Genomic DNA, 18,792 nt, shown 5'->3' with positions numbered 1-18,792 from the left:
GAATGATGACCCAAAGGACATACTTTTAAAACCTTCTAAGGTCTAAGTTTGAAACAGTTGAGATCACAAGAAAACAATTTCCCTAGACTGCATGAGACATGCCCCTTAAAAAAAAAAAACATCCACCCTAGTTCTGTAGATCAGTTGGGTAGACCATTGTCCCAATATGCCAAGGTTGTTGGTTTGATCCCTGATCAGAGCACATACTAGAAGCAGTCAGTAAATTCATAAATAAGTGGAACAACAAATTGATGTTCCTCTCTTTTTCTCCCCCCACTAAAATCAGTAAGTTAAAAAAATATTTGAATAATTTATTTAAAATAACCATAACTAGGTTGCTATTTATGTCCCTGGCTTTTATTAAATTAAAATAAATATCCATATGAATTTTGCTTTTGAATTTCTTGTTCAAATCTTCTTGCTCTGAGTGGTGTGGCTCAGTGCAGTGAGTGCTGGCCTGCAAATCAAAGGATCACTAGTTCAATTTCCAGTCAGGGCACCTGGGTTGAGGGTCAGGTCCCCAGTAGGGGTGTGTGTGTCAGGCAACCACACATTGATGTTTCTCTCCCTCTCTTTCTCCTTCCCATTCCCTCTCTGAAACTATATAAAATCTTTTTTAAAAGTCTTCTTGATTGCTTTACTACCTCATTCACCAGTTCCTAATAAAGTTATATGAGAAACTACCTTTACAAGTTAGCGCTACAGAAAAAAAAAGGTCTCCTCTGATAAGTTGATTCTGTTCAGATGACAAGATTTATTCATTGTGTAATGTTTTTGTTTTTGCCCTGGCAACCAGGAAGTTCAGAACTAAATTTCAAATTCAGTCAGTCATATTTAATTATTAGGATAATTATGATCTTTTTCTTTGGCCCTAATGTTTCATTTCTAGTTTTCTAGTCGATTGTAACCCTTCTTTATTATGGAAAGGAGATAGGATAGAATAAATTTAACGCCTGATATGCACAGACATTTTAGAATTATTTCTGAAATAATTCTAAACATAAATGCCAAAAAAAAATGAATGACCTATGTTTGGACCTTCATAAAATTTGGAGAAACTGGGGAGGACCCAGAGTAAAGCAACAGAAAGGGACTAAGAATGGAATGAAGTACAATACCATGTCCATATTCTTCAACTTGGGGCATATTGATCAGGCATATCACCTGTTACAGAAAAAGTACCTGAAATTTAGATTGTTCTGGCAACTCCCAGAGATGTGTCAAACCATATGGATCCCAGGAGTCATTGTGAATATTTAACGTATGTAAGTAGTTTTAGAAAGGTTTTAACCTTTTTTGTGTCACGGATTCCTTGGACCTGTTCCCCAGTAATATACAGGCGCAGAAAAGTTTCTAAAAGTAGAACTGACCTGTCACCAATTAATTTTTTCAAAATATTGAAAAAATTCAGTACCTGAACTGTCAGGTGCTTTTGATATTCAGCTTTTGTCAGCTGAATTTGCCAGTTGAGGAAACTGGCACATCGGCTATCAGCTGAAGTTCTTAACACTCTGACACCATTCTTAAATGGTTTAAACCAGTTGGTTGTTCTCGATTTGTTTTTAACTTTTGTGAGGAACGGACCCCTTTGATGAGCTGAGTATGAGTCTTCTCTCCTAAAATATATCCACACTGCCCCACCCCCCACAATTTTGCCTTTCCATGGGGATTGTTAGACTTCCTTAAACCCATTTTCAAATCTCACGTTATGTTTAAATTGAGACTTCCTGGAGTCAGGGAAATGCCCTTGAGGATCTTTCAGAATCACCCTCTCTTTTATCATGGGACTAGAACTAGATAAAAGGTTAAGGGACGCGAAGACAGCAAGCGACTCTCCTCGGTCTCTCAACTACCCGCTCCCAGAACACCCCTCCAAGATCTCCCCTCCCCCACGCCCCGGCCGCGCAGGTGCGAAAACCTAAGGGGCCACCCGCGAGCGATGGGAAGGGGTGGGGGGAATGGAACCCTGGTAGGGGCGGAGGCGGGGGTCCACCCTTGGTTGCTTGGTGACCAAATTCTCCGCCCAGGCCATTCCATTTCTGCAGTAGGGGGCGCCGCGGGCAGGACTGCCGCTGGTGGACCGCAAAGAGTGGCCTTCTTCCGGCTTCCCCCCCTCGCCGGACGGTGACCAGGTCCGTGACGTCACAGGAGGCGGGGCCAGGGCCGCTGCCGGGTGCTGGAGGCGCCATTGGAGCCGGCTTGCCTTGAGAGCTCCGGTGAGGAGCTGGAGGTTGGACGGCAGTTTCCACCGCGTCCGTTCCTGGTCCCTGGCCGGTTGGCGGCATGGCGTGTGGGGCGACGTTGAAGCGGCCCATGGAGTTCGAGGCGGCGCTGCTGAGCCCGGGTTCCCCGAAGCGGCGGCGCTGCGCCCCTCTGCCCGGCCCCACTCCGGGCCTCAGGCCCCCGGACGTCGAGCCGACGCCGCTTCAGATGCAGACCCCACCGCCGACCCTGCAGCAGCCGGTACCGCCTGGCAGTGAACGGCGCTTTCCAACTCCGGGTAACCGACACTGCGGGCTTGGCAGGAAGCCAGGCCCTGGCATTTGGGGGTGGGGGTGGGAATGGGGGGAAGGGTTATGGACGCTTGGCTCATTTACTCACGGACCCCTTCTTTGCCCTGCGAAAAGGGAACTGGAGCCGCCGAGCCTGGTCGCTTCCGGGAAAGGGAAACATCCGGGAGAGGTAGTGGGGTCACAGTGTCGGTTTTCGGTTTTCCTGAAGCTGGCGAACCTGGAGGGATGGGCAGCTAGAGGAAAATGGGACTATCCTTGACCGCTCCGGGCCCTCCGCGTCCCCCCAGCCCCTCCTGCCTTTGCTGCCTGGGCCTGCACTGAGTCGCCCTGTAAATCGGTGGGCCCTGGGAAATTGGATTCTACTCACGAACCCGGCCTTGAGGGTGGGGGTTGGGGGCTGGTTACTGGGAAGGAGCCTGAGTGTGAGCTGTTCCGCACTGTACTGTAGCTTGTAGGAAGACCTGATTTACAGAAGCCTTGAGGGACCGGAGGCCGCCGCAGAAGTCATGGAATCCGATTTCAACCTGACTAATTCTAAGGACTGGCCGTGTTCTTTTATTGTATGGCTATTGTCTTGTACCATATATGGCTTGAAGTCGGTAGGCCGTTAGCTAGAATTTGAGAATCGTTAAACATACAGAGGTTCCGAAAGCAGGAATTCAGCTATCCGTAGCAGACAGACTCGCCTTCAGTAAGGATATTGGTCGAGGAAAGGGAAGAGCTAGTGTGACATAGAGTAAAAAAAAACAAACACAAAACCCTAACCATTGTGTGGGAGTTGAGGAGAAAATGCATCAGAATTAATATTTAGCAGTTTTAAAAGGCTCCCGGAAATGGGGGAGGTTTCAAAACTGGACTTTGGCAAGTCATTTCTTTGTGTGTTTTTTCTGCTTTTCAAGCATAAGCAAAACTTTGGAATTGTCTTAAAATTATTGTTTCTTTACTCCCATTCAGTTACCAGTGTCTTGAGGCTCTATTTCCTTCTTTGCAAATCCACAATACAGATTTCAGGCCCTCATCCTTTGGTACTAGTATTTTTGCGTTTACCAGCCAAGCTCTCCTAGACTTAGGTTCATCTCTCAATGCTGGCATTTGAAGGACTTATCAACTGTAACCGTATCTCATCTAGTCAGTCTTACAGATTTTTTACCAACCTATGTCTTTGCTCCCTTTTCCTCGGGCTCACCTGGCTGTGTCTGTATTCTTGCCTTCCAACATGATGCTTTCCCCTCCTATTTGCTAATCCAAATGCAGTCAGTCTCCCATCCATTACCTGACCAACCCTGCCCTTGAGGAACTCTGTTTGACTTTAAATTCCTTGACCACTTAATGTTGCCCTGAATGAGGATGTTTGCAAAAGTTCTTTGTGAAGAGCCCTTCAAGGGCAGAGGGTGTAGGTGCTCAATTAAAGTGATTCCCCCCCCTCCCCCAGCCTAAAGCTATGCAGGGATAGTCACATAATTTTTCTGGGTCTGTTTTCTTCAGCTAAATAAAACTAATACTTAACCTAACCGTATCTATCTTGATGGGTATTAAGTAAGTGTATTGTTCTATTAATGTTCTTTAGATTAATTTTACTGTAGTTTATATTACAGCAAACACATAAGTGATTGCTATATGTATTTGGAAGCCTGAATATGGCACAGTGCCATAATGGGAGCCACTGTTTATTTTTTAATCTTAAAACTTATTCTTTGCAGCCATGGCTGGCGTAGCTCAGTGGATTGAGCGCGGGCCTGCGAACCAGAGTGTCACGGTTCGATTCCCAGTCGGGGCAAGTGCCTGGGTTGCAGGCCAGTTCCCAGCAGGGGACAAATAAGGGGCAACCATACTTTGATATTTCTCTCCCACTCTTTCTCCTTCCCTTCCCCTCTCTCAAAAAATAAATAAATAAAATATTTTTAAAAACTTATTCTTTGCATAAATCATGCAGACTAGCATCTTGGTCATTTTCAGTTAAATTATTTTGTTTAAATGTTCACTTGTAAAGATTGATCTGTTTGTTATGCTCTTCAATGCTTATTGGAATATGGTTCTGTCATGAAAGAAACAAAGAATGAATGATTCATTATTTAATGCTTTGGCTTATGTAAAAGATGCCTTCTTGATTTAAAAAGGAAGAATGAGGAAGTATTAGTTGTTACACAAGTAGAAAGAATAAGGCCAACTACTAGAAAAGTGAGTATAAAAATCAGTGACTTCACTCTGTAACATCCTAGTTATCTCAAGGGTTGTAAAGTTCTCTCAGAAATGGGCAAAAAATGTGTTTTTGCTTCACTTAAAAAAGATATGCCATAGCATTTTTTGTAGAAATGGCCTATAAAATTATGTCTTTTATTGCTTAAATGAGTGGGGTAGATGGATGCCAGAGATGAAAAGGGGTTACTGACCTCAGGGAGATGTTTGTAAACATGGAGTGAGTGAGTCCAGATGCAAAGCAATTAACTGATCATGACTAGATCAGAATGAGGTATCATTTTAGCTGGGTCTTAAATGTTGGAAAGAGAGACAGCCCCATTTTAAGCAAAGCAGAATTGCTTGAGTGAAGGACAGAAAACCCACATAATTAAGGACAGGATTGTTTAATGCAACTGGGTTGGAGTGGGAGCTGGAACTGGAAAAATAATGGACTTAGTCTGATAAAACCTAGAAGCACAACCTTAAATAATTGGAGGCAGAGATTAAAATTGTCCACTGTTTAAAAGAAATTTGCATTTTCTTTTTTAAAGATGCCTTTGTCTGTTTTATGTGGCCTTCACGAGAAAAATATCACGTCTGCTTCCTTATTTTTCTCTTGTGTATCTCATGTTTAGTCCTTGCTAGTCCTTGTACCAGCCTCAAAGTTATACCTTACTTTCTATTTTTTCACTTTGCCATATAGGAGGAACTTAGAGGTTTATCAAAGACCTGTTCTCGTGAGCATTGTTCTCATACTTGCTCTTTCCTGTTTCAAGTTTTTGCAGTTGCTTACAACCTTATATTGAATCTGGCCAAGTGTGTTTGGAGAATATATTTTAAAGATGAAACAAAGACTTCATAAATTCAGGGATCTAAAATATGAAGTTCATAGCATTCTTAAAAGAAAGCTTTGCTAAATAGTACGTTGTCCCAGTGTTTAGGCTGAGTGTTACGGAATTTAGCTATGAGCTACTTTTGAGTATATGTCAGTTCCTGGGCTGAACCATCACTTGTTATGGCTTGCTTTTTTTTTTTTTTTTTTTTTTTTTAAGATTTCTTTTATTTTTTTAGAGAAAGAGGAATGGAGAACCATCAATCACTTGCCTCTTACATCCCCCTGACAGGGGACCTGGCCCACAGACCAGGCGTTGCCCTGATGGGGAATCGAACCAGCAATCTTTTGGTTTGCAGGCAGGCACTCAGTCCACTGAGCCATACCAGCCAGGGCTGTTACAGTATTATTAATATCTTTGATTCTGATTCTCACAACTTTATTGGGCAAGCATTTAACATTTATATTAACATAAAGGAGAACTTCCCCAATCTGGCAAAGGAAATAGACTTTTCAGGAAATCCAAGAAGCTCAGAGAGTCCCAAAGAAGTTGGACCCAAGAAGGAACACACCAAGGCACATCATCATTACATTAGCCAAGATTAAAATGGAGAGAATCCTAGAAGCAGCAAGAGATAAGGGAACAGTCACCTACAAAGGAGTTCCCATCAGACTGTCAGCTGATTTCTCAAAAGAGACCTTAGAGGCAAGAAGGGGCTGGAAAGAAATATCCAAAGTCATGAAATCCAAAGACCTACATCCAAGATTGATCTATTCAGCAAAGCTTTCATTTAGAACGGAAGGACAGATAAAGTGCTTCTCAGATAAGACCAAATTCAAGGAGTTCATCATCACCAAGCCCTTATTATATGAAGTGTTAAAGGGACTTATCTAAGAAAAAGAAGATAAAAAAGATGAACAGTGAAAAGACAGCAGACTCAGTTATTAACAACCACACCTAAAACGAAGGCAAACTAAGAGGACAGCTAGATCAGGAGCAGAACCATAAAAATGAAGATCACATGGAGGGTTAGCAACAGGGGAGTGGGAGATGGAGAAGGGGGGAGAAGGTACAGAAAATAAGCATAGATGGTAGGTAGAAAATAGGGGGAGGGCAAGAATAGTATGGGAAATATAGAATCTAAAGAACTTGAGACAAGTGGTCATAAACTAAAGGGGGGGAATGGTGGGGGAGGGGTGTGCAGGGTGGAGGGGAATGAAGGGGCGAAATAGAACAACTATAATGGCATAATTAATAAAATACATTTTAAAAAAGAACTAGGCTAAAGATCCTGCCTGACTTCCCAAGGTCATAGTCACACAGCCAGGAAGAAGCAAAATGGCATTGTTAACAGCACCACTCCCTATTTTAAAAAAATACAGTTATAGCAAAGTGTACATTGGAATGTGAGTTGGGGGTGATAACAATTTTCTGGTTTTTGTTTTTGATGAGGAGGCTTTATTATCTGGAAAGTGAATGTATATTCTGCCACCAAAAAAAACCCAAACATGAAAACCACATCCTTCCAGATTTTGTGTTATCTCTAGGAGTGTACTTCAAGGTGGTTAGTGGTTTGTGTGTCCTGGACTCCTTTTAATAGTGTTAAATTTGGTTTATTATTACCTCAACTCAGAATAGCAATCTTAAGCCTACCTAATACCGCCTCTTATAGAATCAGAAAGTTCTTTTCTATGTACTGTTCATGAATTCTAAGCAGTAAGTTTCATATCTTCCTCTAGCTGTGAAAATAATGGTTTTTTGCCTTCTTCCCTAAAGATGTTGAGTCCCAGACAGGTGGTAAGAGATCCTTAGTACCCTAGTTTGTGAAATTGCAATTTAAAGGAGATTTTTTAAAAAATAGCTCATTATTAAGTGAAGGATTTTCCCCCTGTGCATTGTACTAATTAATCCTATAGCAAACAGCAGATCTGGTCTTTATTGTCACAGGAAAGCAAAGAGAATTTCCTTTGAGTAGCTTATGTCAAAATAGGTATTATTCTACATATTGTTGAAATAATGACAATAAGAGGGCACACTTTGGGAGTTATAGAAGGAATGTTATTCAGTATAAATATTTTTCTTGTTAATATTTATAACGGGGGGAAAACAAGAAATTTGAAGAAATCAAAGTAAATGCTCAAGTGTGTTTCTTTTTTATTTAGAACAAATTTTTCAGAACATAAAACAAGAATATAGTCGTTATCAGAGGTGGAGACATTTAGAAGTTGTTCTTAATCAAAATGAAGCTTGTACTTCAGAAAGTCAGCCTCACTCCTCAGCACTCACAGCACCTAGTTCTCCAGGTAAGTGTGCTTTAATTGGCACAAACATTTAAGAGTTTGTAAATGGTACTTAAAATAACGGTTTCCTAATTTAGAATCAATTTCATGTAAGGTAATAAAAGTGGAAAAGTGTATGCATTATAAATACTATTAAAACCATAGAATCATGAAATCAGCAAAGACCTTTGATTGGATTGGCTTTCATTCACCCAATGCAACGGCACCCTCTATACCTACAAAGTCTGTTACCATAGCCACTAGCCACATACGGCTGTTTAATTAATTAAATTGTAATAAAAATTTTAACATTTAGTTTTCCAGATGCATGCAGTAACCATATTTAAAGAGTTTAGTAGCCACACAGAACAACTGTAGGACATTTTTATCATTGCAGAAAAGTTGTGTGACAGCATTGCTCTATAATATTGACAGGTGATTGGGGAGGATGTGCTCAGATAGAACCTCAGGGTTGAAGTGAATCTGCCTGGTCACATAGTTCAGCCACCAGTCTTGCCTGCCATATCCCTGCAAACAATAAATAGGCCAGTGCTTACACATCTCCAGTGCTGGCGAGCTCTGTCCTTCAACAGTAGTTTAATTTCCTCACAAAAAACTTCAGAAATTACCTTGATGAAAAATTGTCTTTTTATAGAACACAAATTGTTGTGGGCCAGGAGATGGGGTGGGGGTGGGGCAGGGGGGCTCTTAATGGGTGAGAGGTATTACTTTGGAGTAGTATAAATATTTTGAAACTCAATTGAGATGGCGGTTGTACAACATTGCAGCTATAGTAAATGCCACTGGATTGTTCACTTTACGTCAGTTTCACCTCAAATAGTTTCTTTTAACTTTTAAAGATTTTATTTATTTTTAGAGAGGGGAAAAGGAGAAAGAAAGGGAAACGTGTGAGAGAAACAGCCTCTCTCACACTCCCAACTGGGGACCTGGCCTGCAGCTTGGGCATGTGCCCTGACTGGGATTCAAACCTGCAACCTTTTGATCTGCAGGCTAGTGCTTACACTGCGCTGCCCCAGTCAGGGCTCAAATAACTTTTTTAACTTGTTTTTTTATAACTCAAAAGTTTTGACTCTGAAACAACACCCTTTCTAATTGCTCTTGCACATGCGTAAGTGATAAACTTTCAATGATTATAGCTAACAAGTCTCAATTTCCTCTTGAGGTTTTAGTAATATAATTTTGAATTAATGAATATGTTATGGGTCAAGAAACAGTTACAAATAATAATTGGCCAGATGTTTTGGTCAAGTTTCATTTGTAGAGAAAAAAAATGGGTTTAAGCAAAAAAATAATGTGTTTTAGGCCATTGAATAGTTTATAGACTAAGGGCCAAAGAAACACATTCCAGACTATGCTTTGAAAAACAACTGAGAACTGGACTACCAATGGAGCTGTTGCTTTTATCATAATCAGGAAATCGATTTCCATGTTGTTGGAAAGCATATAAAATATCCATTCCAGTGGATATTTTGGTTCCTAACTATTATCTTAGGAACATTTCACTCTTCTTGACCTAGATTCTGTAGGAGTCAAGGATGAAATGGGTAGTGACTAATTGTCTCCTTCATTCATATTTAGTGATTTTGCTAACAATTTTTTATATTGGGCCAGTCAGTTGGTCTCCTGTCCAACTTCTTTTCTTGTCAGAATCACCTGTGGAACTTAAAAGAGGCCGAAGCCCTACTCCAGAATTAAATCAGAATGTGTGTATATATTTTGTGAATTCCGCAGATAACTATGATACACAACCTTGGTTAAACATAGGTCTGGTTGATCTTCAAGGATCTGAGTAGCTCTTGTGCTATGAATCTACTTTTCCTAATCCAAACAAGAGGCTTTATATCAGCTTTAAACTTTTTATTTTTGTCATTTACCAGGTGAGCATTGAGTATGGGCTCTGACTGTTAGAGCATCAGAACTATTTTTTTGTACCTGCATTCATGTTTATCCTCCTTCCCAATTTACCTGTGCCTTTGCTTTGTAAAACAGATGTCAGAAACCCAGAGAATTTTGTGAAAATATTCCATGTAAATCAGTGAAAATGCCATTTTTATATATAATTTTTATATTCTAGGACTGTTTGCATGAAGGTACTAATTCTAAACCTTAGAACTAGAATTTAGTGTGTAAACTAGATTTGTCTTTTCGCCAGGTTCCTCCTGGATGAAGAAGGACCAGCCCACCTTTACTCTCCGACAAGTTGGAATAATATGTGAACGTCTCTTAAAAGACTATGAAGATAAAATTCGGGAGGAGTATGAGCAAATCCTCAATACCAAACTAGCAGGTAGGCTGAGGTAGTGGGTAAGAATTAACCCCAGTTAAGTAAATGGTAATTTAGGAGTAGGATATCATGCAAAAAGGTTTAATGAGTTGAGAATGTTATTTCCTTTGGTGATTGTAAACATTTATATGTTATATGGAAGGACTTTTCATTTACATTTCTGAAACAAGATAAACTAAGTTTTCTTCTGAGAATTTTCCATATGAACAAAGGCATTTTGAGTAGGCTGTTTGGGATAGACGGCCTATAAACAGGTGGTTGGGATAGTGCTGACCGTCAATCAGCAGATGGTTGGGGGGTTGTGTACAATAGTGAACATACTCAGACTTCCTGGTGGGAGTCAGTGCGTGTAAGAAGTCAGCCGTCCTGTGACTTGTTAAAATGTGGAAAGCACAGCTCAGGCAAGAACAAAGGGAGTGATTAATGGTGGTAAGTTAGAGCCTTTTGTGAAAGGAAGGGATCTGAATCAGAAGTAGAAAGTACCTGTTTAGTGAAAGAGGATGATAATTGTGATCAGAGAGGTTTTAAGCCACAATTTCTTCCATTAACAGTACTGTTTCCTAATTCGGTGACCCACACCACGTGGTGCCTCAGAATATTAATAGTTTTGCTTTAAATTGAAAACTGTTGGGTTAGCAACAAAATTAAATGGATTTTTTTTTTGCATCTAATAATGTAGATTATAAGAAGAAACTATTATTTCTCCCTCCTAATACCACTTCAAGATTGTTCAGGTCAGCTGTCCATAAGTCACTTCTGTGTTCATAGACGTTAGATTATCTTCTTTCAGCTGAGTTTCCCTTTAGAATGTACTTCTGTTCTAAATACATACAGTTAGGTAGTATGAAATTTTCTCCTAGCTTTCTAGCCATCCCACCTTTTTCACTCAATATGTCTGTTGAAGTTTTTATAGCAAGGATTGAATGCAATTGAGGAGCCTCAAGCTCCATGTTCTATAGGAGATACCCAAATATTTGCTGGCTTGTAATAGTGACCATATCTGTCTGTTTTGGGAAGCCATTAGTAGAGGATGGAGTTACAGCTTGGGCAAGATTGTTAAGGAAAATGTTATATTACAGATGACCAGTGATCAAATATAGGAGCCAGGGGTTTGGCTCTGGGAACTAAGAGGTAGTAAGTAATCTCAGAGGGACTGTTAGTTACAAGGAGGATCTGAGGGTGGATAATTTAAACTGGGAAGTTAGGTGTGGCACTTCATTCTTGAAAAACTGGGGGGAGAGTTTCCGGTGATAGTACATACTGTCTTTTCTTACAGAACAATATGAATCTTTTGTGAAATTCACACATGATCAGATTATGCGACGATATGGGACAAGGCCCACGAGCTGTAAGTATTGCCAAGTTTCCTTTGAATTTTCCAATTTCCAACTTCAAAATTTTGAAGCTGAGTGCCTTGTCTCCTGAGAGCAAAACGCCCTTGTGAAATACATTAATAGTTAGCATTTATTTAAAGAGTACTTACATGCCCAGCACTGTGCAAAGCCCTTTTAATTCTTTGAAGTTGATTTCATACACAAGAGAACCCTATGAGGGGAGAACTATTGTTAGCCCCATTACACTGGTAAAGATAGCACTTTAAGAGGTTAATAATTTGTCCAAGCTAATGTAGCTAGTGGTTCAGCCAGTATTGGAGCATTAGGTAGTCTAACTCCAGTGCCAATTTGTTTATTACCTAGCTTTTCACCCTGGAAAGGTAGTTTCAATTGTTAATTTATGAGAGTTGATTCCTTAGGCTAATTTATCAAGAATGTGGTCAGAATTTCTTAATACTAAACATCTTACAACTACCAGTTACTCAAATCATAAATTATAACTGTATCTTTAAACTGAACCAAATCAGGTTTCTTAAATTCTTGAGAATTTAGGACCTTTTAAGTGGTGACTCCTATCCTCCATGCAGTTTATCACATTTACTGTTAGTTGTTATTTTAAAAGCACAACACTACTTTTTAGTATTCTTACACTCTTTTTGTTTTTTATCCCTAATTTATAGACGTGTCCTGAAGCTTTCTTGCATATCTGGGTACCAGGTTTGACCTCAAGAGATGGCTGCTGTGCACTTTTGCAACTGGTTTGATATCACATTTCAGCTCCAACTTTGCATCCTGAGAACACTTAAAAAGTTTCTGCAGGTTCATTTTATACAACTTGAAAGACCTTAAAACTTTCTGGTTGCCACAAGCATATATTTCTTTTCTGCTCATCCAATAAACAGCTGTGCCCTACAGTGATAGATTTTCCAAACAAAATACCTGAAGCAGCAGTTTAGCAAAATATGCCCTCAGTGGCACTCAACAAATGGAGTTTCCCCAAGCACAGTTCTGTAAGAAGTGTGTGTGAGAGTGTGTGTATATGTGTGTATGTGTATTTTAAGTTATTTTTTGTATTGTGCAAATTACTTTGATCTTGGGGATTCTGGCTGTGAATTTGATGCACGACAATTATGGTTTAAAAACATTTGCTTGGTCTATAGAAGATCATTAATGTTTTGTAACCATATAAGTTGTAACGGTGGATTGTTTATGTGTAGGTATTACTGTTAAATACAGGGACTGTTTCCAGGCACAGAATATGAATCATTCATTAGGCTGGACATTAGATGTAATTATGATGACATAGCAAAGGTCTGTGGCCCTAGGTCAATAAATACACAGTGAGGAATTCGAATGAACTGAAGACAGGCTGTTTGATACATGGACTTTGCCTAGCCATGTCAGATACTTTGACTCCAAGCCTTAAAATACCCACGTGGAGTCTGTGCTCACCTCATTCACCCGAAGAGCTCCCTGGACACTGAACCTCTGGAATAAGTCTCTGCTGGAGCAGCAGGAGCATCATCAGGGTTTGCGTGGGAGCATAGAACAGGTGAGCTCAGGGCTGGGCCAGACCCTGTCGGCACTGCTACTTGGGAAGAGCCACTTCACCTTTGTGTCAGTTATTACCAATAGATTTGAATCCATTGGTCAGGTTCTCCCGAATTCTTTTAAGAGATGTCCATGTTCAACTGCTTGAGCTTTGTTTTGGCAACCCCTTGCCTGAAGTTGCTTACAGACTGTTCTTCACCTTGATTCCAAGGCTGAGGAACAGAAAGTAGCCTCTGTTTTGAGGAGGTGGAAGTTAAGTATACATTTATTTTTTACTGTGACTTGTTCAGGACCACATTTTACAAAATGCCTTGTTTCATTTATTATTGTTTTTGGAAAGAAAAGTTCTATTAAAATTGTTTTAGTTTGAATATAGAATAGTTTTTTTAATTACAGCTTATTTTGAAAAGTTCTGAGTGTAATTCAAATGTATGCCAATACAAGTAAGGTAATATTCAGAGACAGTTCTGATCAGATGGCTTAGAGAAATTTCTGGAGTATTCACATTGGAAGTTTCCGTATCAATGAATGTCTTTGACTTAAATCTAACCAAAAACTGCAATGTTATTCTTTGTACATTTTCATTATATAGTGTTAACAAGCTTAGTTGCAAATGAATAAAATACTTAAGCTATTTGTTTACCTTGCCTTCTTAATATTGTGATAATGTTTATTAAAATAATTTATGTGAGGCTGCTATAGCCATTTCCCCACTTCAACATTACATTTAAGAGTTACATATTTATGTATTTATTTTTGATGATTTTATTTATTTATTTTTAGAGAGAGTGGTAAGGGAGGAAGAAAGAAAGGGAAACATTGATCGGTTGCCTCGCACATGTCCCTAATGGAACCTGGCCCACAGCCCAGACATGTGCCATACTGGGTATCAAACCATCAACCTTTTGATGCCCAACACTGAGCCACGCCGGTCAGGACTATAGGTGTTTTTTTTTTTTTAAGCCCAACAGTGATCTTTTGATAAATAATTATTTTACTTCATATTTGAAGGGCAATTTGTTTCAGTTCTTTTACCAGAGTAGTCACTTGTTCCTGGATGAGGAACGTAACAGTGGCATTAATGGGAGTGGCCTAACAGTGTGGGATAGTCACACCAAAACATGGGAAGGGCAGCCAACTGTGGGGGCCATCAGAAATCCTGAAGGATGACACCTGGCTGGTGTAGCTCAGTGGATTGAGTGCGGGCCTGCAAACCAGACAATTGCAGTTCGATTCCCAGTCGGGGCACATGCCGGGGTTGCAGGCCACTTCCCAGCAGGGGACGCACGAAAGGCAACCATACATTGATGTTTCTCTCCCTCTCTCCTTCCCTTCCCCTCTAAAGATAAATAAATAAAGTCTTAAAAAAAAAATCCTGAAGGATGGACCAGGAATTAGGGAATGCTGCTTCACCGAAGTCTTGTTACAGAATCGGTGTGATGTGCTCATTCAATATTGTGTCCACCCCATCCCTACCAGATAGCTTCTGACTGGGAAGTGGAGTAAGTTTCTGTAAGAAAAATGACAGGCTGCTGTGTTATGATACGGAGCCACAGGTTAAGACCACACCACCAAAGATGGGTTTGGGGAGCTCCTTCAGAGGGACTAGACATGTTTAGTGTTTTATCCAGAGAAGAGACACATCGTAGGACAGGAAATGGGGAGGTCCCTGTAAGGTAGGCCTTAGACTGGCAAAAGGAGTTTTTCCCTAGACTTTGATTTCTAGAGTTCGAACTTAGGGGCATTCCCAGATAGAGAACTATCTTTGTCCCAGGAGGATAGGGGAAGGCCCAGGGAAGAAAAAAAGAGACCTAAAGAATGAGCCAGGACCTGTGGTCTCAGAATCATATTATGAGTTAGATTTTTTGGTATGCCATCCTCTTTAAAGTCTTAAGTGCAGTGAAAGGAGTAAGTGTCCCTGTTTAGGTTAGAGGGCTACAGCGAAGGTCAAAGTGCTAAGGCAGTGATCATTGTTAAGAGCTTCCCAAGGAGAAGAAGATGGGGGATATCAGACTTTGGGCCAACCTCCACATGTGGCAAATCTTCCCACCAGGGAGAATTGGTTGGCTAGTGTTGTAGTTAAAGTCATAGCCTTTGAGTGTTTGTAGTTCTCAAGTTCAAGTCTGCTCTGCCACCGATTTGCTATGTGAGCTTTACCATGTTACTGGACTTTCTGAGCCATAGTTTCCTTATCTGTAAAACAAGGGTTGATTGTGTGTACATCCTTGGGTTTTGTTTTCAAATTTTCAAGATTAATCACTTTCAATATTAAATTGAAGCAGTCATATCAAGAAAGTAGCACAGCTTGGGACATAGAATGTGCATGGAAAATGTTATACTAGGTTTCCTTTACAGTGGCCTTCATCGGCTCTGAAGACTAAAGCTTCCTTTCTATAGTAGCGACTCTCAGCTTTGCAGTGTGAAGAGCCCCTTGTTAACATCAAAATTTCACATTCTCTGACTAGAATTTGTACTTTTAAGTTTGAGTAAGAAGTCAATAAAAGATGAATGACAAATGAATTCAGCGATGCCTTTCAGTGAATCTGTATTTTGGTATTCTCTAAATTGAGGACCAGCAAACTTTAGCCTCATTTCATAAATAAAGTTTTATTTGAACACTGCCACATGTATTTACATCTGGCTGCTTTGACGCTGCCCCTCTGGAGACATTATGAGCCACAGAGTTGAAAGTATAGTCAGACCTTGGTTCTTGAATGCTTGGTTCTTGACCAAGTTGTTAACAGAAAAGTCTACGTTGTCCAAGAAAACTTTGGGTCTCGATTCTCTACCTGACAACCTGTTCGTGCCGATACCTATATGATCAGTCATTTGCTCTCTAGCAACAAAAGATTTGGTTTTTGAACAATTGCTTCTTGAACAGTTTCCTGGAACAAATTAAGTTCGAGAACTGAGGTTCCACTGTGCTGCTTCTCTGGCCCTTTACAGAAAAGTCTGAGCCCCTGCACTGTAGCATTGGCATGTGTTTGAAAAAGCCCACACAGCAAACCATGCATTATGGACACACCCTAATTTATCATCCCTAGGTGGGGGCATACCTCAGTTGAAGCGAGATAAAAAATCTGCTTACAAATGAAAACTGCCAAAGGGAGTTACAAAAAAAGCTAATGCACTTTTTAGAGCAATGATTCTCAAGGACCTTGAGGACAGTGTTCCGGGGGGTAGAATGACTTATCTTTGGCATATTTTTAAAATTCTAGATACAAAAATAGATTATAAGAATTTTATGTTAATCAGAACATTGCATGGGTTTAAAGGTAGTTGAATATTTTCCTTAGGAACAGTGATTTCTCTGCTGCTGTGGTGATTTTTTAAAAGATTTTATTTGTTTATCTTTAGAGGGGAAGGGAAGGAGAGAGGGAGAGAAATATCACTGTATGGTTGCCTTTTGTGTGTCCCCTGCTGAGGGCTGACCTGCAGGGAACTGGCCTGCAACCCAGGCATGTGCCCTGACTGGGAATCGAACCGTGATTGTCTGGTTCGGAGGCCTGTGCTCAATCCACTGAGCTACACCAACCAGGGCTGTGGTGATTTGAAAACTGCTCAGGGCTTTAATCTATAGCTACAGTTAAACTGGATGTTGAGTAAGGTTGACACCTTCAGGAGCAAAGGAACAAGTTTGCCGAGAGAAAGAGTTCCAGCCACTCACCCCAAACCACACTTTCAAATAAATAGCACTTCATTGGAGGGAGGGCATGGTAACTTTGTCTAAAATTTCAATTCCTGAAGTCTCGTGGGTCCCTTGTTTTTACTGATTTTTGTTCATAGTATGCCAGGTTATCTGTAAACTGGACAGTATTTGAACAATTATTTGTAGATATAAACAGAACAAGGATGAGGCATCTACCGCAAGGAAGTACTTCTTGTTTCCTGTGTCTGGGAGTATTCCCAAACCTCCCTAATTCAGATGGACGGCCGGAGTTGCCCCAGGTCATCCAGATGGCACACATCCAGGTATTGAGTCCACGTGAGGACGGTTTGCTTTCGTTTCACCATGTCTTGAAAGTGTAGTACTTTTGGAATCCCAGCTAAAGGTGTCTGTGGTGGGATTTCTCACCTTTGGCTGCCCTTAGGTTTTGATGTTTGTCCCCTTCGGTCCTTGAAGCTTCTGAAAGCATATTTCTTCCAGATTGGTAAATGCTTCAAAGGAAAGAGCAGCTTTGATTTCTAGGTTCTCTGGGTTCTCATTACATTTTGGCTCAGTAATTTCTCAATACCTACTTAGTTTTTTTATGCTTGTAAGGAAATTATATTTCAACTGCTTTGTAGCAGTAAGTTGATCGAAATTTTCTGATGCTCAATTTCTGGGCATGGAATTTTCTGTGTCCTTTTCGTTTATTGAGCTTTGGTTGGTGAAGGCTATTAACCTAGTTTGTTACCCAACGTGCCTTTGTGTTAATGGGAGGGAAGTTGGGAAGGACATCTTAATGTTGACTTTGAGTAATTTTCAGTCACTTAGCAAGCATCACTGTGTCTTCTGAATTCTTTACTTGTGGAGGACAACTATCTGAGTTTTAAAAGCCTGACAAATTTTGTAAGTAACCTTCGTCTATGTTTCATATCCTCCATACCTGACTTGTAATTAATGTAAATATTTAGTCAGTTGGATTTTGACCCCTGAGAAGCAAGCTCAGTTTAATAAGGTATTGGTTGGGGTAGCCAAAAAGTCCATATGGTTTTTTCCATAAATTAAAAGACATACTTTTCATTTTCACTAGCAACTCGATTGATTTGGATATTTTGAGTACGTAGGCTCTCTCCCATGTGGTATAATGTTGATCTCAATGTCTCAATTTGATTGCTGTCAACTTCAGCTGGTTTACCCAACCATGAAGTATCACCCAGTGAGAAATCTCCAGCATGATACTTCACGAACCACTTTTGACATGCTCAGTCAGTCATAGCACCTTCTCCACACACTACACAAGTCTTTTTTTGTTTCAGTTGCATTTCACCTTTCTTGAAATGAGAAAGCGTAATATGCTGAAATTGTTCCTTATTTTCTTCCATCTTCAATATTAGAATGGCTACCCAAAAATTCACCAACTTTGATAAGTTTTAAAGATTTTATTTATTTTTAGAGGGGAAGATGGGGAGAGAAACACCAGTGTGTGGTTGCCTCACGCTCCCCACACCGGGAACCTGGCCCACAACCCAAACATGTGCCCTGACTGGGAATTGAACCAGCGACACTTGGATTCGTAGGTTGGCACTCAATCCATTAAGCCACACCAGCCAGGGCAAGATAAAATTTTTTGGTTTTTTTAAATGCATGCTGATAAGACAGCTGTCAAAGTACAGTCTAACAAAATTGTTTCAAATGAAGTTAAAGACAACTAAGCACTATTAATAGCCATCTCACAGAAAAAAATGAACTTTTTGGCCAACCCAATATATAAGCAGGCAAGATAAAAAGTTGCCAATATTGCATGAGTGGTACAGGTAGTGGACTAAGGAAAAGAGATGGTTCTAAGTGGGCTTCATTCGGGGAGGTAGAGTTCAAGCAAGGTTTCGAAGAATGAATAGGGCTCAGGCAAAAGCAGGAGTTGGACTTGGAAGCGAGCAAAGGTTGGGTGATGGGAAATCGTGGTGTTCAGGGACATCTTTTTTAGCCAGAGTAGAAAACTCATGCAGATCCTAGGAAGAGAGCTTAAAGTTAGGTAATAAGGGCTAGATAATGAAGGGCATTGACTACTACGAGTTTGGTCCTTATTCTGTGGGAATCTGAAAAGTTTGGGGAAAACTAATTTGGGGGTAAGTACAGAACAGAGGAGCAAATAA

General features: G+C 40.4%; 1 protein-coding gene across 1 annotated transcript; it reads left to right on the top strand.

Moving 5' to 3' along the window:
* The first annotated feature begins 2,155 nt into the window (after window positions 1-2,155).
* AKIRIN1 (akirin 1) lies at window positions 2,156-14,366 on the top strand. The gene is made up of 5 exons (XM_037149553.2): window positions 2,156-2,500; window positions 7,687-7,827; window positions 9,977-10,111; window positions 11,385-11,456; window positions 12,123-14,366. The coding sequence occupies exons 1-5, from the start codon at window positions 2,284-2,286 to the stop codon at window positions 12,131-12,133; spliced, it is 576 nt and encodes a 191-aa protein (XP_037005448.1). The 5' UTR covers window positions 2,156-2,283; the 3' UTR covers window positions 12,134-14,366.
* Window positions 14,367-18,792: the final 4,426 nt, after the last annotated feature.

This window comes from Artibeus jamaicensis, unplaced genomic scaffold (assembly GCF_021234435.1).
Source record: "Artibeus jamaicensis isolate MK-2021 breed Jamaican fruit bat unplaced genomic scaffold, CSHL_Jam_final scaffold_847, whole genome shotgun sequence".
Lineage (NCBI taxonomy): Eukaryota > Metazoa > Chordata > Mammalia > Chiroptera > Phyllostomidae > Artibeus > Artibeus jamaicensis.
Note: the sequence above shows the minus strand (reverse complement) of the source record. Positions and strands in the feature narration are given on the sequence as shown.